This window comes from Cygnus atratus, chromosome 5, assembly GCF_013377495.2.
Source record: "Cygnus atratus isolate AKBS03 ecotype Queensland, Australia chromosome 5, CAtr_DNAZoo_HiC_assembly, whole genome shotgun sequence".
NCBI lineage: Eukaryota > Metazoa > Chordata > Aves > Anseriformes > Anatidae > Cygnus > Cygnus atratus.
Window position 1 is genome coordinate 39,631,811 of NC_066366.1, and position 23,195 is coordinate 39,655,005.

The 23,195-nt window shown below is 37.2% G+C and overlaps 1 protein-coding gene across 1 annotated transcript; it reads left to right on the forward strand.

Moving 5' to 3' along the window:
* BRMS1L (BRMS1 like transcriptional repressor) lies at window positions 1-22,030 on the forward strand. The gene is made up of 10 exons (XM_035539886.2): window positions 1-219; window positions 6,522-6,612; window positions 8,949-9,076; window positions 11,309-11,388; window positions 13,907-14,003; window positions 14,387-14,470; window positions 16,398-16,462; window positions 17,828-17,867; window positions 18,715-18,841; window positions 20,464-22,030. Exons 1-10 carry the CDS (start codon window positions 84-86, stop codon window positions 20,585-20,587), a joined length of 972 nt encoding a protein of 323 aa, XP_035395779.1. The 5' UTR covers window positions 1-83; the 3' UTR covers window positions 20,588-22,030.
* Window positions 22,031-23,195: the final 1,165 nt, after the last annotated feature.

Below are 23,195 nucleotides of genomic sequence, written 5' to 3' on the forward strand. Positions count from 1 at the left end.
TGCGGCGGCGGGGCGGGGCCGGCGGCGGCGGCGGCGGCGGGAAGGGGCCGTGCCGGGGGCCGGGGCCCGGCGTTGGCGGCGCGATGCCGGTCCACTCCCGGGAGAAGAAGGAGAACAACCACGATGAGATGGAGGTGGACTACGGGGAGAACGAGGGGAGCAGCTCGGAGGAGGAGGAGACCGAGAGCTCCTCCGTGTCCGAGGAGGGCGACAGCTCAGGTACCGGCACCGCCTCACCCCCCCCCCCCCCGCGCCCCTCGCCCTGGGGCTGGGCAGCGGCCTCCCGCCTCCCCCCGGCCCCCACAGCGCCGCCGGTGCCCGCCCCGCCGGGACCCCGCCCCGCGGCCTTTCCGCCCCGCCCCGGGCCGGCGAGGGGGGGCCGGCTCCGGGCAGCAGCGGGGCTCGCCGTGCTCCCCTGGGGGCTCCCCTGGGGGCTCACACGGGGGGAAATTGCCACCTACCGGGAGCCTGGCGGCTTTCCGAGGGTGCTGCTGCCCCGGCACCGCTCCCAGGCACTGGCCCGTGAGGGGTAGGGTGCTGTGAGCTGGGCAGGTTAGGCAGCTGGGAAGTGGCACTGCTGCTGTAACTGAGCCACCTGAGCGCGTTGGAGCCCTCAGTGTACTATTAATCCTCGGGCTAATTCATCCCTATTTGGTGTTAGAAGATCTTGGGTGTTACGTCCCGGTATATCTTTATGTTCACGCTCCCTTCGTTTCAGGGAAAGCCTTGCCCTGGTTGTGCCATGCTTACCTGTGGCACTTGCTCCTGTCTGGGCTGTGCATAGACTGCTGAGCTGCTGGAGGCCGCAGAGGCACGGTAGGGACAGGGTCGGCCACACTGGCTCCACAGAAGTAGAGCGAAGGCTCTGCTGGTGCTGGGAAAGTGTGGCTGCTGTGCTGGGAGACAGCAGTCATGCCCTTGATCTGAGTTAATACTCACTGGACCAGAGGTGATCCCCCAGTAGAGGCCTTGGCTAATCCCCAAGCCCAGGTAATCTGCCCAGAGTTTATATAAAGCTTCCCGTGTCTTTTTTTCCCCCTCCCTTCTCCCTTGTTCCCCTGTACCTCTGAGATATCAAATATCACTGCCTGAACCCCATTTTACAGCTCTAGCCTGCTGATCCATGGCTGCCTGCTTGGATAGAACTGCTGGCTGCCACTACACTGCCAGCAAAATGATCATAAACACAGTGATTTTATTTGTGCCTACATTAACAACTGAATTGGCAAAGCAGGAATAGAGGTAGGTAGTCCAGAGTAGATGGTACTGAGGCCCATACATCTCCAAAGTAGTTAGGGATTTGTTTCACATAATGTATCCCCAACTGAACACATTTGGTTGGAAGCTGCTTGAAGACCAAGTCATTGTTTCAAACCCTTGTGTTCTCTGTAGACATTTGAGTACATTTGACAAGAACCTGGAATGAAGCTTTGGGTTTAACTTGATAAAAAAACTAATTTGGTTTGTGTTCTCTGAAACGGCTGCAAACTGACCCCATGGGTGGTCAGCTCACACAGTCATAGGACTCACTTCAAAGCTCTCCTGTACTGACACGTGAACGTGCACACAACTTTTATAAATAGTTGGGCTCCAGTTATGGGTGGAGAGTGTATTGATCCAGCTACAGATCTGCTGCTGAGGAAGACTGATTGGTCTTTCCTTAATCACATTAAGTGATTGAATTGAAAAACAGGGCCAGAAAAATGTACTTGAATTGTCACGGGTCGGTTTGATGAAAACTAAGCTGGGCAGCATCCCTATGTGCTGGTGATTATGCTCAAAGAAAGGCAAACTTGAGTGCAGATACAAGGACAAGCAGCTGGAGGTAATCAAGTTTTAAGTTGGAAAAGCATGTCTAGTTTGTCCCTGTTTGCACAGCAGCGTGCTCTGCTCCTTTTAGATGCGACTTAGGAAGGTGTGTTTCAATTCTTTCATTATTGCTATTGTACATGGACTAGAAAGTGAATTCTGTATTTTGGAAAATACACAGACATGACTATTCCCACCTAAACGTGACTATTTTTCAAAAAAGTTCTAACATAGCTGAATGAAGTTTGTTAAATCTTTCAGGGGAAAACATAAAATAGTGTAGAGGAGGAATACATAAGTTTATTGGGCATTATGGGGGTGAGACACAGGGTTGTGAAGGAGTCTTTGTTGAGGTCCAGGAGCAGCACTGCAACAATTACCCCTACTTAGTTAGCACACTGGAAGTCTAGGGTCTTCCAGTTTGTGTTACAACAGATTATGTAGTTTATGTAGATTACAAAAGATGCTGTCTGGGGGTTCCTTTTCTTCATCTATTATTCTAGCCGATCAGTATGTCAAAAAAAAACAAATCTCATTTTCTATGTGAGAAAGGAGCTTGATATGACAGATGTAAACTTACCTATCTCTCCTCCAGCTCCCTGGCTCTGGTGAAAGGAAAAATGGCTCTGTTAGTTCCAGCCACTAACTTTTTTTGCTCTCTCCAAAAAGTTTGCTCTCTTTCAAAACCTGTTTGTACTCCTATATGAAGTTTTAACCAGCTGACACTTTAAAACCAAACTTTGGTGTTTACACGTCCACAAAGACACTTTGGTCGATTTCTTTAATTTTTATTTTATTTTTGTTTAATTTAATTTTATTTTTGTCGAGGGCAAATAATTCTGTCCTCTTTTCCTGGTCTTGGTTTCTTTTGGGATTGGGAGGAAGAAGGAGGAGCTATGTTTTAAGTGAATGTAGTGTGGGAGTGTTTCTTTACGACAATACCAGAAACCCTCCAGATAATTTCTGTAGCATTCCGCAGAGAAATGCTTTTAAGGGAGCACTTAAAAAGTGATGATTACAGGAAATTGCATGCTCGTCTTGGGGTCTTGACAAATATGAATGTACTCCATGGAATCATATTGCTTCTACAGATACAAGATGATTAGTACTGCAAGAAATAAGTCTTAATTAAAATTAGTAGGGGAAAAAAGAAAGATTTAGAAGGAAGAGATTTTTTTTCATTAAATTTGTCCTACGCTTTACTTGCATTTGGTGTTTTTTCCCTCCCCCGGCCCCCCCCCAGTATTTGACTGAGAATACAGAAGGTGTGGCTAGAAACAGCATAACATGCTCTTGAGAGCTGGCACTGTTTCTATCCTTTTTCTTTTGATGATACATACTTAGTTTTTTTAAATTATTGACCAGGGTATAGAATAGCGTATCAGGGATGAATAAAAAAGCCACAAGTTATGCTTGCCATCCCAGATGAGAATTTGAACATTTTTGTAGAGCACTTTATATAGGCCATAGCTTATTAAAAAGGACTATTTTAGGTGCTGTTACATTTTAAGTACTTTTTTTTGTGTCTTAAAACTGGGCTGTGCTAGTTAGGGAGTTGGACTACTCAAATGCAGTAGGAAACAAATGACTGCGATTTCAGTGGTGTTAAAAATGCCCCAAATGCTTTCTGCAATACAGAACTTTATGGGAAATCTGAAGTGTTGAGACAGTTTTGGCCTGTTAGCAAGTATTTTAATATAAAATGAGAAGGATTCTGTCTCTAGCAATACAAATTTTCAACAGAAAAGCCATGAGGTTTAATCTCAAAAATTACTTTTTTAATACTAAATATTTCCTGATCTGTACGTCGTTTAATGCTGTGGGGAAGAAGTTCCATAATTGGGAAATTGAAGGTATTTCAAGACTCTGAAAATCTGAAAAAGGTTAATTGGCAGAATAAAGGTGAAACAGCAGAAGAGTGACTTAGCGTGTCAGTTGCCATTCAGTATTATAGGTAGAATAGTCTTCTAGGCAGGAAGTCAAACATCTTTGAGCGTGGACCTAGCTGAGGGGAGACTGGAGAGAGCTGTGTTTTATTTCAGCATCTACAGGAGTATCAGCTGTGCCGTCACATCCCAATGCATGCTTGTGTTCTTGCAGCAGAAGGTAAAAATGTAAGATGCAGTCGCTTTCAATCTGCATTGATCCTCAGAAAGGGCCACAGTTCTAATATTATTTTTTTATTTGCAGTCCTTAAGCGTGCACGAGCAATGAAATCCATGTTAATTTAAGGAAAACTTCTGAACGAATTATTTACAAAACACACTTAGAAACAAAACCATACCTGGAAATGTCTGAAACGTGTATGTGAGCTTGAGAAACAAGTAGGAAAGCCATCTGGATCCCAGGGCTTGTTCCTGCTTGGATTCATGGGGAGGTTCCTTCAATTTTTAATGGAAATTTATTTTTATAGCACACAAATGCTTCAGACAAACCGTCAAGTTATGTGACTGGCACATTCCTTAAATCTGGCCAAGATGAAAGTTGCTCAGTCAATTTTGGCTCAAGTGTTGCATTGGACAGCTGACTAAAACTTTGTTCTTTAATCTGACTTTCGATCTTATTCTGAGTTTTGGGATCTGCCTTATTTATGAGAATGATACTTTAAAATGAAAGTGTCTTTTAGCAGCCTCATATTCTCTTCTCACACCCTTCTCAACATGCCAAGCAATTTTTGAAGTTCTGACTTCAGATTTTCTCTCTCTTCAGGCTATCCCATGTTTTATAACTTTGTAAAGGCTGCCTTCCATTGCTCATACTCACTGTAGTGTGAGAACTGCAATAAGGCTTTGATTTGGACTCATGTACTGCTCCATTGCCTGTTGGTTTTCATATCCAGGCAGAGAGGGCTAGTGTGGCGTTCAGTCTGAAAAGCTTGTGATGGTTCCAGTATAAAGGTACGTGGACTTAACTTCGTACTTCAAGAGGTTTAAGTGGAAGATCCGAGCTACTGGCTCCTCTGAGTCAGGGAGGTGATGTGCATGCCTGAAGGTACTCCTTTCATCCCATCACCTTTGCAATTTGCCATGCTCTTTTGCAAAACAATCAGGAGGAACGCTGCCTTTTTTTTTTTTTAAAGCTGGTGTAGGAGACAGCATAAAGCAATTGAAGGTGTCTGCTGTAAAGATGTGGGTGAGGAAGAAGCAAAGGCTTTTGAAGTTGTTTGCGTTCTAGAAGAACGGATGCAGAGCATCCTGCTTTGCCTCTCCATCAGCAACTGGGAGTTTGCTTAACTCCTCAGCTGGGCATGGCCCCCTCAGGACAGCTCTCACACTGTGGCCTGCTTGCACCAGTCCAGCCCCAGCTCCTGATGGCGTGGCTCTCCATTCTTCCTGTGATTGTTCATCATCAGTCACTTGTACAGGAGCTATTTCCTTGAGATGCTGCTGCTGTAAAGCTGCTTCAGCATATCTCTATCTTCTGAATGTGGCTTAGCAGAGCCTTTTTTTCACTCTTCTTTTTAAAACGCTCAGATGGGCAGGGCTGGTGGAGGAAGGGCAGGAAGGAGTGAAGAATTTTGTAGCTTTGAGCCTAGATACTTAATTTTTTATTATGGAGAACTGTGATTAATGAAGCACCAGTTTCATTAATGCCTTGGAAACGCGTCTCTTTGACAGAAATAGGGTTTTGAACTTGCCTTGTTCTACCTTATATTTGCTGAAGTACAGCAGAAGGTTGCATGTCACTAAAATTCAGCAGTTTTCCATTGTGTGCTTTACTACTTGTTACATACATCTTTTGAGATACCATACCTTTTATCCTCTTGAGTTGTGCTTTGGTAAATCTAAAAGAGCAGAGGGTGAGATCCTGTGTGAAGGGAAATGAAGCAAGAAATGCTGTTTTGAGGAAAGCCTTCCCAACTTTTAGTTTGTTTAATTCATCACAAAAGCAAGGAAGAAGGTAGATAATGCTTTCTTCAACAAAAGGAAACTAAGCTAAAACTTTCAGTTCAACTTTTCAAAGCACTTCAGAAGCTCTGGAAAGAATTTAATGTTAGTAACTCTTGTTCCATAAAAGCATATGAAATCAAATTTCTTCAAAATTCTAGATTTTGCGGGTTTTGCTGTTAAGACCTGTTTCATTACAAATACAGTATTTTTAAATGGTCTTTATGATGAGCTGCAGATATTTCTACATGAGTAACTGAGACTCAAACAAGTGTCCCAGTTGTAAAGGATGAAAGCTGTTTTCAAAACCAAGTGTTACATATTTCTTTTTAACTGATATTATTAAAACTAAACTTTGAATTATGTATGACAAATGTAACATTTGGACTGTGTTTGCTTTCTGCGGATTGCTTTTGCTCATACTAACACAAGGATGCACTTGAATTTTCAGTTATGGCAAATAAATCTTCATGGGTAATGCTGCCTTTCATCTGACGTACTATAAAATGTTTAATAGTTCTGTTTCTTACTTTCTTCAGGCGTACTTTGCATTATCAGTTACAAAATTTAACCTCTTGAAGACTTACAATGATGTAATCTTGCTTTGAGGAAGAAAAATTGCACTTTATGGGGTTTCTTCTAGAATTAGACCTAAGTTTCTTAACCTCGCAGTTCATGTGACAAATGATTTCTTATAACCTGCTGTAAGATAAGAGAGGTTGATCTGTTTTTTTGCTAAAATTCACGTGTTGAAAATTTGCTAGAAAAAAAATCCAGTTTATTTGTTTATGTTGTTCAAAATATGTTACCTTTTCTTATTCTTAGAAATGGATGATGAGGACTGTGAAAGAAGAAGAATGGAGTGTTTAGATGAAATGTCCAATCTTGAAAAGCAATTTACAGACCTCAAAGATCAGTAAGTATTTTAATATTTTAAGTGCCTCGTTTGAGGTTTTGTTCCATGAGAATACTGTGTGCAGCTGGTGTTTCTTGTTTTTCAAATAAGCAGATACTACTTTTGGAGAAGAATAAGGATTGGAAGTTCTGAAATGATTTGCAGACAGTTGCTCCAAATTATTTTATTTTCTGCAGGCTCTTGTATGAGAGAATATATTTATTTTCATATATTTTATATATATATATATATATATATATATGAGAGAGAGAGAGAGAGAGAGAGAGAGAGAATTTACTGTGTGTGTGTATACAAATATTTATTTTATTTCCGCTTTGCTGTAAGAATGATTCTGAAGTGTTGCTGCATAGGGTTGACATGGGTCTATTGCATCTAGATGCTTAGCAAAACCAAGGAATTGATGCTTAGCAAAACCAAGGAATTGTGATCTTTGGAGGTATGTATCAAGATCCTTGTCCTCCTTTTATATATATGTGACTTGCATAAACAGATCCAAGCACTGTCTTTGCTACACTAGAAATGAGTTTTTTTTTGCAAGGTATAATAGCAGTTTTTATAGCCAGTACTAATGAAAATTTCCTGTAGTTACTGCAAACCAGAAACCAATACTGGAAATGAAACCTTTGTTAGCTCTTTGTCAGTAGTTTGCCATAATATCTGCATCACTCAGAGTAAAGACCTAGTAAGCAGAAGAGAAGAACTGAATAGTCACAGTTATTCAGAAGAGAATCTCGTTTGAGTTAGACCCAGTCTTCTGTATGTATATAAAATTTATTTTCAGATGTGCCCGGGTAAGCTAGATGTATCTGTTCCAGTTTAAATTGATGGGAATTCGGCAATTAACTTAACCAGGTACCTGCAAAAGAAATATTCAGGAAACCTTGTCTATTCTTGGGCATACATATTCTAATTGAAAATGAATCAGTTGTCATTGCATTCCAGATGAGTGTTCATATTGTGTGATAGCTCTTTCTACTGGAGATCTGAGATACGTAATAGCAAACTTTATAAAAAAGAAAGGGGGAAAGAAGGAAAAGATGCTTGAACAACAGGGTGTTCCTCAGCCAGCAGCAGAGATGAAGAAGTGATTGTTTTATAGGGAAACTAAATTTGGATCCTATAAGTGGGGTTTACACTTGTTGACAGCAGTTACCCATTTTAGGCAAATCACTGTTTGAAATTACTGGGTAAGCAGTTTTAGTTCATCAACTGCTATGTGATACCAAGTGCTTGCAGTACCCAGGCCTGATTTAGCTGGAAGTTGGTGCTGTGTAATGTGATGTTAGTGACGCAGCCAGTCATGTGCGCTATGTACCTCTGCTTATGTTGTTGTTAGATTATTCTGATGTAGCTAGATGTTAATGACTGCGTGCATAGCATGCTCATCAAGGACTGAGAACACCAAATTGGTCTTTAATCAGCTGCAGGCTATGTCATTTGGCTGCAGGTCAGATTGAGTCTATTATCAGTTTGCAGATAAGTGGGAGTGATCACTATTTAACTATAGCTGTGTTAGGTACATATGCTTGAACTATTTGAGTTGTGATCAAGGTAAAATGAAAATCAGGCTGGTGTTGCTTCAAGTGAACAGGCAGTAGTTCTCAAGCAGGTCTTGATTTTTTGGTATGTGTGAACTTTCTTCTGTTTAATTCATTACTTAAGCAATATACTCTAAACAAGTAAAAAGGTAGCATTGCTGTCCTGAAGAGGAGACTGCGTGAAAAGGTAATGTTTGATGTGTTCTCAGCACATACGTGGAAGTTTGTATATGCTTGCCTCAGTGTTAACACTTTTGATTGTGGAGTGCAAAGTAAAAACATGAGAACAGGATGAGCTGTTTATGTTGATGATTTTATCTTTTAACATTATATTTAATTAACTAGCTATGAAGAGTGGAGTTTTATTGTGATTGAAAGGCTTGTAATTGATACTACATCAGGTAAAATAAAAATATCGTAATATTTCCTTTTGGTGGGAATGGAAGATGGCAGTTACACACTATCCCATGACGTTTTGATGGTATTTGATATGTGGATTTTCACAGGGGATGGAATGAGGGTTGCTTCAATAAGAGCCTACCTATCTTTTGCCTTGGTTTGTGGTAGGATGAGACCAGATGTGTGAACAACAAAGTGGATGGGATTTTCTGTCCACAAAATGTCTCTCCTTCCCTCCCTTCCATGACACAAGCTTGGAAAACTCAAATGGTAACAAATCTTAAATTTGCTTCAGTGGCTGTGCCATAATGTTAACAAAGAGAGGCAGATTAGGTCTTTTAAAAATATTTCTTCTAATTTGTTTGCTTTAATTTTTTAATGTTCTTTTTTTTTTTTAAGACTTTACAAAGAGAGATTAAGTCAAGTGGATGCAAAACTACAAGAGGTCATAGCTGGAAAAGCACCTGAATATTTAGAACCATTGGCAGCATTGCAAGAAAATATGCAAATCCGAACCAAGGTGGCAGGTAGGCATAAAAAGTAAATATTTCCACTTCAACAGTATAATGTTGCTATGAATTTTAAGGGAAATCTTTTTTTTTTTTTTTTTAACTTTAGAATTGTTAAAGCAGTGTGTTTTAAAGCTAGAAACACCATGGCATGGTTTTAAACTTAAAGTAATTTTCAAGTCAAAATGAATAGGTTGCTTACTTCTTTCCACAAATTGCCTGATAACATTACATTAAAAATATGGCTCGTTTAGGTTTCATTTAATGTCTGGCTGTCTTTGTGTAGTGAGCATAAAATTATTGAATTAGAAACAGTAATCATTTTTATTAGTCAGAAGATTTGGGATCAAATCTGCTCACGTGGGTCATTGTTGAAATGAAGAACTATGTAGATGCCATGCAGTTCATTCTTGTCATCTTAGAACATCATGTTTTTTCTGCTCCTCTAGTCTATGTCTCTTCAGTCCTTTGCTCCCCTCCTCTTGTTCCAGTCTGGGGAAGGAAGAAAATCCTTGTCCTTAACAGCTTTTATGTAAACTGCATTTTAGTGAATGTTTAGGTGGGCTTTTATGCTCATAGAAGAAGCAGGCAAGAAGTCTTATCTTCTTCTAGGATACAACCGTATAGTCACATGGAATAGTGCTATTAAGGGACATATACAACTTTGTCTTCCTTATGGTAAAGTCTTTTCATTCTGTAGCTTCCTAAAAGAGTAATTCAGCTGTCCAGGGGTTACCTGAAACAGGCACTCAGAGACAAAAGGCAGACAGCTGTGAGAAGTTATGCCAATGTCTTTTCTAAAAAATTCAGCAGAAGCAGTACGTCAGCCAACTGGAAAATGACAAGCCTGCTTATGTTTTTTATAATACTAGTAGTACACAGTATGTTTTCATTGGTACTTTTGACTGCAGACTGTGAAATGAAATTGGAATCTTTTGGTCTATTGCATTTCTCTACCGCCTGGTCATCTCCGTAATGCTTTCCCTCAGATGGTGACCTGGAATTTCTGGGTTTTAAGATCTTCACCACAACTTTACTTGACTAATCCTAAGCAGCCCTCTTGTGTTTAATGGTAGATTCCCAGATGAACTTCCCTGAAAGTTTGACATGAAAACAACCTTAACCCAAGCTGTTGGTTTTCAGTTTTAAATGTGACTTTCTGTCAGTGCTTTCATGTAGGAGGGTGTGGATAGGGAGAATATTAAAGATTTTCCTGATTTGAGTCTTCAGCAGCACTGAAGATGCATGTTGCAATGTAAAAAGAGCCCAGGGAGAAGACTACACGTTTCCTTGAAGTTGAGACTAGAAATCAGATTTTTTTTTTTTTCCTTTTGTCCTCAACTTAATGAGATTCACAGAGTTGTTCCATAGGACACTGGAAACTGCAGAACGGGTCTATTTGTCCTTGCTGTTTCACAGCCTTGACAGAAGTGGGTAGTAGCAGGACTTGAGCTCCAGCAGGTCCAAAGGACCCACTTCTTCCTTAAAGAGGGGAGGAAGGGGAAAAAAAAAACAAAAACTACGGATGTAATAGAAAAGAAACTTGTTTTCCTCTGCTCTCTAAGGCAGTGAGCACTTCACACAAAACATGAGTCTTGACTATTTCAGCAAGTCAATAAAACATCTCTGTTTCTTCTAGAAACATTTATACCCACACTGCTGATTTCAGGCAGATAAACAATGATGATAAATTGGTAGGTGTAAGAAATAGTCCTAATACTCAGAAGCAGTGCTCCTTGTATTGCAAGAAGGCTGGTTCTAAGAATGGAACAGTCTTGTTAATTGATGTGATTTATTAGTGTTGTGCTGTGCAAAGCAAGCCTCATTCCAAATATTAATTTGTAAAATCTGTTTTCTAGCTGTTTAACACCCCTCCCCTTGTTATTTAAAATACTAATTACAGGATAGAAGAGGCCATCAAGTACTTCCCGTATTTGAAAAGTAAGGATATCCAGGATAATTTGATCAGAAATATGAAATAGACCTGTTTTGTAAGGTTAGCATGATCTGTTGACTGATAGGGGAAAAAGTGAAAATAGCATTTATTTTTCATCAGATCTTTAGATTTAAGAGATTACTTGTACTTATTTTTACTTTGTAAAGGAGCTAGCCACTGTAATTGCCTAAAGTAATATATCTATATTTTCCCTTTTGTACCTATTTTGGGATGTGCAGGAAGTCCTAAAAGAGAACTTTGAAATCAGATGTCACCTAAAGAAATTAATATTGTTGTAATTTGTTTGATTACAGGTATCTATAGAGAGCTTTGTCTGGAATCTGTGAAGAACAAATATGAATGTGAAATTCAAGCCTCTCGACAGCACTGTGAGGTTGTGCTAGCTATTCTATATTGCTAGCTAATTTCATTTGTCTTTACTGTGTCATGTTCAGTGCATACTTTTATTATTGCAGTTATTTTAATACATTTGTTTTGTGATATTTAAGCCCACGTTAAAGTTTGTTCAAAGCATATTAAAATTGTCTTTATATTAGGTTAGATTTGAATATAAATTAAGTTCTCTTATTTTTCATTAGCAAGTTCTTATTAGATTTTTTAGCCTTTTTTATGAAATGATTACTAAGAACAGTAGCTAAATTATCTACCATAATTTTAAGAAAAGGTACACTACACTTTTGTAATAATAATAGTCTTAAGTCTTTTTAAAGTATCTTGGTCTGCTGGTGGAAAGAGTTGTCATTTCAAAAGCAATTACGGGAAAAATACGTTTCTCTCCTTGAGCATAAACACTTGTATTTAAGTATCTAAATACTGCATACTGTTGTACAAATACTCAAGTACATGCATGTCTGATCCTCTAGCCTAGCTGCTTAGATCCTGAGGTTTGCATCATAGTCCTCCTCAGCCCCCCATTACAGTGTTTTCTTCTTTGCTTGTTTTCTCGTTTACTTCAAGGTATAATGTAGGACTACTCATTACTGACTTTCTTCATTCCTGTGAATTCTCCTGAGGCTGGACAGAATGCTGTAAGACTGGCAGGGTTTTCCATCCACAAATGAATGATTTGCTTTGGCTATATATTATTCCTCTTTCAGGTGGTTCTTCTTGCTTGTTTTGCTGCTATGCTTCTCCTGTGAAACCTTCAGAATTCAAACATGCACCATCCAATAAGGGTCTCTCAGGGGGAAAGCTCTTCAAAGTCAGTAGAACTGCTTGTAAAATCACTGTTACACTAGAGCACAGCCATTCAGCTTCTGTTGCCTGTAACGGCTTTTCACACCTTATTTGTCACCAAGTGCTTGCAGCAAAACAGGTGTCTAAACACAAACACAATTTAATTTTAAAACGGTCTCAGAACAAATAACGCTCATCTGACCTTTCAGGTATATATAAGAAAGTTTTGTCTTCTCAATTCCAGTGGGGAATATTTTTATTTTTAGTAACAAGGGGTTGAAAAATATATGAAAGGAGGTCTCTGGAGTGTAAGTACTTTGTGACTTGAAGGGAATGTTAAGCATGACAACCATCTATTGCAATAGGAGTCCTTGTTTTCTTTATAACTCTTTTGCTTCACGCCTGCATACTAGCTTGAACACTGGTTAAGGTAAGTTTCTGTTGGTATGCTGTACTGTGGGCAGGAGCAGATGAGGTGCAGACATTTACTGACGTGGCTCTAGGGACTGCAACTTCTGGTTGCAATGTGGTACCGAATAGCTAGATACTTGTGCTGCTTAAGCTGCCTTTTTTTTTTTTTTTCCTGTAAGTCCAAGTCTCTGTTTTCCAGAGTTGTTAGAGATGCTGCTCAGCAAAAATGAACTTTAAAATGTAATAGTTGGCTGCATTTTCTACTTGTGTTTCAGGAAGTGTGCAAATTTATGCAGTAAATTTATTGTCTTGAAGCTTGGAACTTGCCTTAAATTGAAGTTACTGTTTTAGTGTGCTTAGTGTGTTCAGAAGCTGCCTTTAAAAGGGTAACTCATCTATATAGGTACTGTGTAACTTTGGCATCAGTCCTATATGGTGAATTATAATTGAGAGCAGTTGTACTACAAAGTTGATTTTCTCATTGTCAAAGGCTTAGAGATGGAAGAGAGGGTAGACTACAAAATTCTGTAGAAAGTTCACACCAAAGTGTTTCCATTTATCTTAGGTGTGTTTTTAGCACTTCTTATATACAAAGGTTAAAGGTTTGTGTTAATCTATTTGGATCAGAAATTATATTTTGAAAGAATGAACTAGCATACTTTTCTAAAGCAGTTTTAAAGTGTTTCTCTTAGCTTTAAGGTACACAGTTTTGCTTTCACAACTTTCTAGACCATTAGTTTGTGTGCATAATAAATTATTTTTGTTGTGAGTAGGTATTTTTCAGTTCTCTGAAAATAGGCAATTATAAATACTATAGTGGTGGATGATACATCTCTATCTATCTATTGACTACAGTCTTGTTAATATTGGAGGTGGGTTAATAAAGGACTTTCCATGAAAACATTAGCTTTTTTGATCTTTAAAGAAAGTTGGAGAAGAGCTTAAGACTTTAGTTACTCATCGTGAATAAATTTTTGCTACCCAAAAGGAAAATACTGAATTTGTGTCAAAATACAAGTAGCTATTCTGGAGATCTAGCTGTGTGCTTTATATACTTAGTTATTCTTGGTTCTGATATTTGATAACTGTATTTATGCTTATGCCAATGAATGTGCTGTCTCTGAGAAACCAGGATCGTGTGCTAAGGAAATGGATATGGGGATATGTTGTATGCTGTACTGCTTCTGAATTTTTTTTTATCTCAAATCAGTTCTTTCCTTCCACTGAGCCTTTAAATAGTTCTTATGTGTGTTTAGGTGATAGAACTTAGTCATGTATAAATGCCTAATTTCTTTTTATTTTAGAGTGAAAAGCTTCTGTTGTATGATACTGTACAAAGTGAATTAGAAGAGAAGATTAGAAGACTTGAAGAAGACAGGCATAGCATTGATATTACCTCAGGTGAATGGAAATTAAAAGTGTTTGGTTTGTTTTAATGTTGTAGCTACTGATTAGTTGGTTGACAGTACTCATAATATTTCTGGTGAGTTTCAGGTTATCCAGTAGAATGCTGTTCAGAACTACAGTGTAGGCTTTGGGAGGTGGGTTTAAACTTAAATTTAAGGTTTAATCAAACTTTAGTCCAGTAATTGTCAGCATCTTTTGTGTGTTTTGAGAATATTAATCTATGACTGCGTAATCATGCAACATCTTCATTCTGTTCAGAAACTGCATCTCACCAGAAAATTTCGTATTTCTCATTTCTGGACAGTGTTTTTTTATTGTAAGAAAAGCTAGATGTGCACGTTTCTGATTCATAACATATTCTTATTATGTCTTTTCAGAATTATGGAATGATGAGCTACAGTCCCGGAAGAAAAGAAAGGATCCATTTAGTCCAGATAAAAAGAAACCTGTTGTTGTATCAGATATCCTTTTACTGATTGCTGTTCTTCCTAGTAGCTTTCACATAGGGACTTTTACTACATATGTCATTGATAAGAAGTTGAAGAGAGAATGCATTCTCAAAATTGATTTTGGAATGGCAGATATTATTCTAATTCAGATTAGAGAAACATAGTTGAAATTGAAATTAAGAATCTCTAACTACTAGTTTCATATTTGACTTTTCTAACTTCAGAAAATAGAAGTAATTTGTCTCATGTTTCAGGTATTTGGTGAGTATTTGCCATCATTTTTTCAATATGGTTGGTTAGAAAGGAAGGACTTCAGAGGTCTGAATTAGGCACCTTGTATATTAAGGAATATCCTGTACATAATGAAGAACGTATCTTGAAGCGTGCTCAGTCCAGCTGCTCTTCTGAAAAACAAGGAACTTGGGAGAAGAGGCTTAGAGCAGAAAGGCGTAGATAGTTATTACAAGTAGGAAGAGACTTTTTTTCTTGTGCGGAGACATAGAAAGGTGGTTACCCTGAGATTAAAAGCTCTTCTGGGCATGAATGAATAAGTAATAACTTCTTGTAACTGGAGCCACCTTCTGATTTTACTAAAAGGATTAATTTGGTGAAAAGAAAATTGAGGTAAAGTGCTGACCTTCAGTGCAGTGGGGATTCAGCCTGATGATCAGCTAGCTACAAAATGAAAGAAGAAACAGTTAGGTGTTATGTTTACAGGGTATAACTTGACTGGTGTAACTTCTGATTTATAGCTTTGCTTGTCATACTGGGATATATCTACCTCAATTTATTACTCCTTAACAATTCTATAGACTTTAGAACCTTCTTTGATTAACTGTCTCAGTTCTTGGAATTTTTAACTTTTAAAGTTTTTTGCGTGTTTGGGATTCAAGTGAGTGTAGTATTTAAGTATTTTGTGTTGATGACTTCTTTTTAGCTATAGATGAGCATACAGTGCAGCTGAAACTTCTTAGGGTATAAGACCTAGGAGACAGTATCATCTTTCTTAAGAGAAAGAAGGAATTGTGTTTGCAAACCGAGTGTTCTATCTCCCTTCTGGCCCTACCCCACATTACAGGATAGAGATGTAATGGCTTAGAAGATGCCTGAATCATGGAGACTGCCTGTAAAAGAAATTTCTATTAAATACTGACATTATGTGGCATAAATGCAATTTTTATTGCTAAGGTGCTGCAAAAGAATCCTGTTACTTTCACATGGTTTTCTGACTAACTGGGAGGATAATATATGAAGAAATAAGGCTTTGACAGAATGGTCACTTTCTATTTTTAAATGTTTTTAAATTTTGTTTCTGTATTTATATTATTTGTATTATCTCTTTTCTTTTTCTGTACCTGTCCTAATTGAGATGCCCTGCATCAGGATGGTTGATTTATCAGAACACATCCCAGATGAGTGACATGTACTAATAACAACTGACATTAGAATGTGTCATACATGCAATTTAGTGGAGATGTTTTTTAACTAGTGCTTAAAAGCTGAGTGCTGTTAATCAACACAGATTACAAATGCCTTGTTTAGTTTTAACTGCTTTTGGAAATTTCAGTGTCAGGTTGTGAAGGTGCATTCCTTTAGTTCTCAGTCATCCTCTTTAGGAGGTCAAGATAAACAGCATCTGATTCTGTGGATTATGAAATACCTTGCCATTTTAAGATACATTCCAAACAGAAAACATTAACATAGTTTTAGACCTAAAAGCCCAGCAATTTCAGTCATGGTTTTTAGGGTCCCCTACAACTCAAGCTATTCTATGATTCTGGGTTGCACAATTCAAAGATGAATTTATTATTACTGAGCTTTCACTTCACGTAGGTATTTTTTATGTGAGAGCTTGTCAGAACAGGTGTTAATATCTTTCTACAATCTTTCAGGTGTTTTTATTATCACTGTTTAAAAGAGTATTCCTTAACTTTTCCACGCCCTTATATAGTTTATATGTTACAAGACCTTGATATTCTTGAAGACTGGACGACAATAAGGAAGGTAAGATGAAAAGTTGAATGTCAGTAGCTTCCTTTGGGTTTTGTGTGGGTTCTTGACTGTTCCTTTTGCCTCTTAAAAATATGTGAATGTGTTTTGAATACAATCAAGACTTAAAGCAGATTTTCATTTCTTCATTGGTCAGCTAATGCTTCTGTTCAAGCTATGTTATTGCTACTTTCTCTGACTCTACCCAAATCATGCAGAGGAATCTGATCAGGGAGTGGAAGAGCTTAACTCTAAAATGTGTAGACCACAATTTCTGTGATAGAGATGAGATTTCTCAGAATTTCTACCCAACTATGTCAGACTATGATAGGATAGTTTGGTAGGATTTTCTTTTAAATAACAAAATTTGAATATATGTCATATAGTATGTTTTCTGATAGTAAATTGTTTATTTTATGAAGACTTCTTCAGCTTTTCATTTCCACACTTTTTTGGTATAAAGTATAACTATTTTTTTTTCCCGGATTATAAGAGGATCAGGGTTTACAGGAAGATAAATTTATTTGACCAGTTAATATATTTGGAAGAAAATAAATCCAACTTTTGGGTACAGAGTGTCATATAGGATCTTTACCATATTGTTAATACAACTTGCTGTAACCAAATGCTATCTTTGCCTTGCATCTGCAGTTGGAAAATATCCCACAGTAAGCTAGCAAAAATCAGTGCTTCCTAGCTTATGGAGTAGGAAACTACTTTATGAGAATTCAAAAGCTTGTTGGGAGACGGCATTGAGTCTATTTCCATACGGCTTTATACTTGTAAATATTTCCTAAACAAGAAGTAAAATGTGGTTCCTATGTGAAAGCCTGTCTGAGTGTTTTCTCTACCTATCACATCAGAGGCATAGACACAAAATAGCTTTCCCTCAGATTCTTTGTTGTAGTGTAACATGATTTAAAGCTAGAATCTGATGGGGATTTTGTCTTTTATTGAAATCATTTAAAAAAAAACAACTTAGTTTTATGTTTTTTAAACCTATTTTGCTACTGTGTGAGCTTGTGAGTATAGCTTATGAATCTGAAGAGTAACTGCTTCAGATGGCACTTTCTTTTTCAGAATCAGAATTAATGTAATTTTGCATTTTTGATAGAATTACATAACAGCAGTTTTGAGGATTTAATTTAGAAAATTTGAGTTATATAAAATCAAAATTAATTAAAAAAGTGGTTCTCCCCTCCGTCCCAAATCCTGTTTCAGTTACTGGGTCACTGTTCAACACACTTTTCAGATTTGTTCTGATTGTGTTTTTGCATGCAAAAGCAAGCATCTTGAGCTACACTGCACAACACAATTAAAGCTGACAGCTAAGAAAAAAGACTGTTTGCTGATGAACTTTTTTTGTGTGTGTGTTTCAAGGCAATGGCTACACTGGGGCCACACAGAGTAAAGCCGGAACGTAAGTAAACATTGTCTGGTTTCACAAGACAGAACTTGCTGTGTGCAGTGATGCAAACTGCATCTAGGCAGGTCATGTTTATCTTAGCCATGGTATACTGGTGGAGGATGGGGTGAGGTAACTGGTGGATGTGGCTTTTTGCCTTTCTCTGCTCTCAGGTGCTGATAATTGTAGCTTGACTATTAATGATTTTATTGATGGTAAATTGTAGAAAATTATCCAAAAAATTTAGACTTCTAAAAGTGGATTATACCAATAAATATTGGTAAGCTATGCCAATGTTTACAAAACATGAAGCAGAAAACTGAGAAACCTTAGGGGAGCTTTCTAAAAGCAGCTCATGTTCACTGCAAGCTACAACTCTGGAAAAAATAGAGGTCTGATAAAGGAGTGGTAAACGATAATTTGGCCTGAGAAGCACATTAAGGCTAGGTAAAATCAAGTACATGGAGGTGGTTAGTAATGAGGAAAAGGGAGAGAAAACAAGCAGGTGGTATATGTCTTCAGTGATGCATTACTTACATGCATTTTGTGATAATGCATTGATGAAGAGGTTTCAGAGTCTTCCATTTGCAATCTTGCCTACATTGCATTACTCCATTTGTGAAAATTCATACACTGAGAGAAGAAAACTTCTATCTGAAAATGGAAATGTAACTTTTATCTGACTGGAAATAAAAAGTTATCTTCTAATTTTCATCCATTTGGAGTTAATTATTTAGAAAATGGCTACTTTTGACAACGGAAAAACTGTGTGTTGTATGTAAATAACTTACTGAAAGTGTGTTTATAAATTTTGCTGACTTCTGCCAGTTGATATTAAATCCCTTTTTATTGGTCATTTCAGCACCTGTCAAATTAGAGAAACATCTACATAGTGCTAGATCTGAAGAAGGAAGGCTCTATTACGATGGAGAGTGGTATGGACGTGGACAGACGATATGCATTGATAAGAAAGATGAATGTCCTACAAGGTAAAGACTATTAATTTTATACAGCTCTGTACAGTCCTGTTAAAGCAAAAGATAACATGATGGCATTGAAGAATAAGGCTTGTTTGCAGGTAGTGCCAGCTTACTAACATTTATTAGTTCACATTGGAAGGCAGGCATTATCAAGAAGTTTGAGCCCTTGGCTTCTGAGAGAGGAGTAAAGGTTGAATTTCACTGAAGGTAATGTGATGTTTTGTCAGGGTGGTATCTCACTAGAGCATTTCAGCTCTTGCTCATTTCTGAATACCCTGGGATTGCGGTGTGCGGTGCTTTTTTTTTTTTTTTTTTAGCAGGGATTTTGTTCCTTTGAGGATTTGGTCTGTTGGCCAGCTGAAAAATACTTAATTATGGAAAAATATTTTCTACTATTAAAGATAAGCTTTGTTTTTCTGTTGTTTGATTGATTGCTCAGAAATAAACCAAATAGAACTTTTTTTTAAACAGTGTTCCTTCTCATAATTAAGTTTCTCCCTGGTCTAAATATAACAGTGCAAATTTGGTTGACTGTTAAAGATATCTAAATGTATTTTTTCCTATATGGGTCGTATTTGTCAATTCTGTAGTGTAAGTATATTTTTAAAAAATAGTTAAAAATATATGTTAAATTCTACTGAATGGGATAAATCAGTCTAAGAGCAGAGTGTTGATTAAATAAGTATTGTTACCCAGGTAAGACAGATATTGTTCCTTAAGGAAAAAAAGTTTCCCAATTCATGCGTAGACTTTATATAGCAGTAGTTTACTGTAAAACTGTCTGTTTCTTTCATTCCCTGGTGAGGGAGAGCAGATTTTTTTTTTTTTTTTTTCCAGAGCTGAAACAAAGGTGTTTTAGTAAATCATATGTTATTTCTGAAATTTAAAGAATTCTGAAGTTGTTCTGCACAGCATAACAGTTGTACTAGGTCAAAAAAATCTTCCTAGTGCCCTGTGTCTGACAGTGGCCAAAAGCTGATGTTAGCATACAGTGGAATTTCCCCAGCCTTTCAAGATTTCAGCAACTGTTAATGCTGAAGAGTTTCCCACAGGGAGTTTTGTTACACTCAGTATGTGATGGATCTTTCTTCCACTAACTGTTTTGCTCTCTGTTTTTGAGCCATTTTTGTCATCAATTCTATTTGGAAAAAAATATTGTTTTTTTTAAGTATTTGTATTAAGGTTTACCACAAAAAGCATAAAAGCAAAGTTCATGTCAGAATGATTCAGTTAAATTCAATAAATTGGCCTTTTTTTTTCTTTTCCTCCTGTCTGTCTTGAGTTTCAGACTGTTTAACCTTTTTCTGGATATGTTTTCCAGCAGATCTGTTTTTTACTATGGGTAGTCTATTGTTTACTATAGGTGACTATTCATTTAAACAGTTAAAATATTTGTAGATACTGTGAGGGTTTTCTTATAGCAGGAGAAGAAAACAAGTGGCTGGAAAATCAACTACCTTTATTGAAGACGTGCGGTTACTAAAGAATTCTGCTTGCGTTTACACCTACTGCGTACTTTCATTTACAGTACAGAAATACAGCTGCAGTTTTGAGGTTATTTAATTACTTCTAAGATGTCTAAATTTTTCCTGTTTTTCTCTCCCTGACCCTTCTTCCCTCGTTTTCTGTAGTGCCATAATTACAACAATTAACCATGATGAAGTTTGGTTCAAAAGACCGGATGGAAGCAAGTCCAAGCTATATATTTCTCAGCTACAGAAAGGAAAATATTCAATAAAGCATAACCACAACTGACTATTGCTAACCAGAAATGAAACAAGTGGTATTGCCATGCTTGATGTGCCATGGGATGAAAGTTGTATTTAATAGTGTTTTGTATTCCTTATAAATTTACAGCAGTATCTGATGTGTATTTGTAGTGCTGTATGTAAACTTCATATGGATGGCCTTCAGAAACCTGAGGACGTTAAATCATGTTGACAGTTTTACCTCTAAACTGGGTCCAGTGCCTAAGGTATGAAGTTCGCTCTTCAAATGTAATGGCTCAGAACTTCTCATTAATAGTCATATTTGTAAAATGAAATTTAAAAATAAATAAATCCATTGTTGACCAGTTCGTGTGATAAAAATGATAACCACAGTTACCAGCAACTCACTTTGTTTTCAGTGAACATCGTCATGCTTCTCTTGTGGATGTAAATTTAGCCTGTTCAGCTGTTGCTTTTGAATAGATTGTAACATGCATAAGCATTCTTTTATCCAAAGTGGATCGATTTATTAAAATCTGCCCTCAACAGCTCTGCTAGTTGTAACTGCGTTATATTTTGTAAGGTTTACTATCTTGCTTATAATGAGACAAAGCCAATATTTTGAGTTACAATTTTTCAGGAGCATTTTTCTGGCTTAGGACCCTAGTCTATAGTAAACAAATTATTGGTGATTTTTTTCTTCTCCCCCAGATTACCAGCAAAATTTATGCATAAAGTAGACAGTGTTGCTCCAACCTGTTACATGCAGCCTACAAAGGATGGCTGCTGTGACAATTATGTAAATATTATTGCATGCTCTGCTTATTTGGTCCATGTTGTATGGAATACTATGAATTCTTTTTTTTTTCAAAAGGAAAACATCTCCCCAGAAATCATTTAAGTGGGCAAATTTACACTGACTTTTTCATCAAACACAGTTTTCCAAATTTCTGTAACCTATTTTGTCTTATTGTACACCAGAATTATTTAATGCAGTTTTAAAAGCTGAATTTCCCTTGAATCTTATTGTTTAAGCCATGGAGAAAGGTCCTAAATCCTTAATGTTACTGTGATGTGCTTGGAACATCTAGAATGTTAGATGGGATCGTTGAAGAATTTTTAATATGTTGGTTATATGCACTTTAATCTCCACTTATGATGACTCTTCTTGGAGAAAGAAAGCATCTGTTTGGTTTAAAGGATCACAGCAAATAAGTATTTTTATTGTAACATAAAAATGGTTTATTCCTATATTAGTTGTCTCTTTTAGTGCAGGGTAGTAACTACTTTCCAAATGCCAAATCGGTTTCTGCTGAGTGATGCTTTTCTACAAGTGTATGACATTAATAATCAAATGTATATAAAGTATCAATTGACGTTGGCTTTTAACAATATGAACTGTATGTATACAGTTGTTTGATAATCTTTTTGTAATAAAATATTCGTATTTTTTAACTTAGTATATAAATAAATCATTGGTGGTAGTGAATATCTTGTATTGTGTTTTGCTTTTTGGTTTTCTAGTCTTGTTGGAGTTGCTCATGTAACAAATCCTAAATCAAAAGTTGTTTTCAGAAAGTGTAAATCTTTTTTAAAGACCTTTGACTTGCGTTTTCTCTCAAAATTTGAGAGTATATATAGATGTGTATCTTTTGTTTTACTTTTTTCTGTAATATTTTATGCAAGCAATAATCTGCACTGCTTATGAAATCAAATTTAAACACTGTTAAAAATGTTTTGGTTCCCAAAGAGCTTAAATCCACTTGCATTTAGGGTGTACTGGGGCTGTGGTTCACCTCTTTCCTCTTTTCTCCCCTGTATTATGCACCACACTAGTTGCAATCGATTATTTCTAAAGCTGTTTCTAATCTGATCTCTTGCGGTGCAGAGCTTTGCTTTGTACAGACTTTGCAGCTTGGATTGACACATGGTGAGTGTGGTTTCTTTATTTAGAATAAACGTTATTTGTATTAGCATGGCAGGTAATAAGCATAGCAGTATGTCTTAGTGATCAAACAGCTGGAATCTCGCTATTCCATTACTATAATTCCAAGCAACTGAGCTATGGCTTTCCTTCTTACATGTGGTCACTTCTGTGCATGTGATAGGAAAGGAACGAGAAGGGTTTTTATAATTGTTTTTGTTCTTTATAGTATGACTTATAATTGTTCTATTCTTATGCAAACCATATTTGATACGTGCTATATATCTTTGTTATATTTTGACAGGTAATGGTTTGCTCACTCTGTCACGAAGTATAAGGGGTCTTCAAAGGACTAAAATCTTCTCAAGGACAGACATTGTCAACTTGTTCATCTTTTCTATCTTTTGCACTGCTACAGTAAAACATTTCAAGCCTCGGTAGCATTGTTTTAAACTACAAATAGGATTAAAATCAGTAGAGCACCAAAAGGAAAAAGATGTTGAGCATACTATTTATTTCTTGGCATACACTATGTAAAAGGGAAGTAGAGCATTTTGTGACAAAAATCTTTCTGTATATGTATAGACAAAGATATATATGTGTACATATATATATATATATATATAGCTGTGCTTCAGAGGAGATGCTGTTTGTTTTTGCCGATCACATGGAGCAAGATGATCTGTTCATCTTTCTCATAACAAAATATCCAGTATATTCAATTGAAATG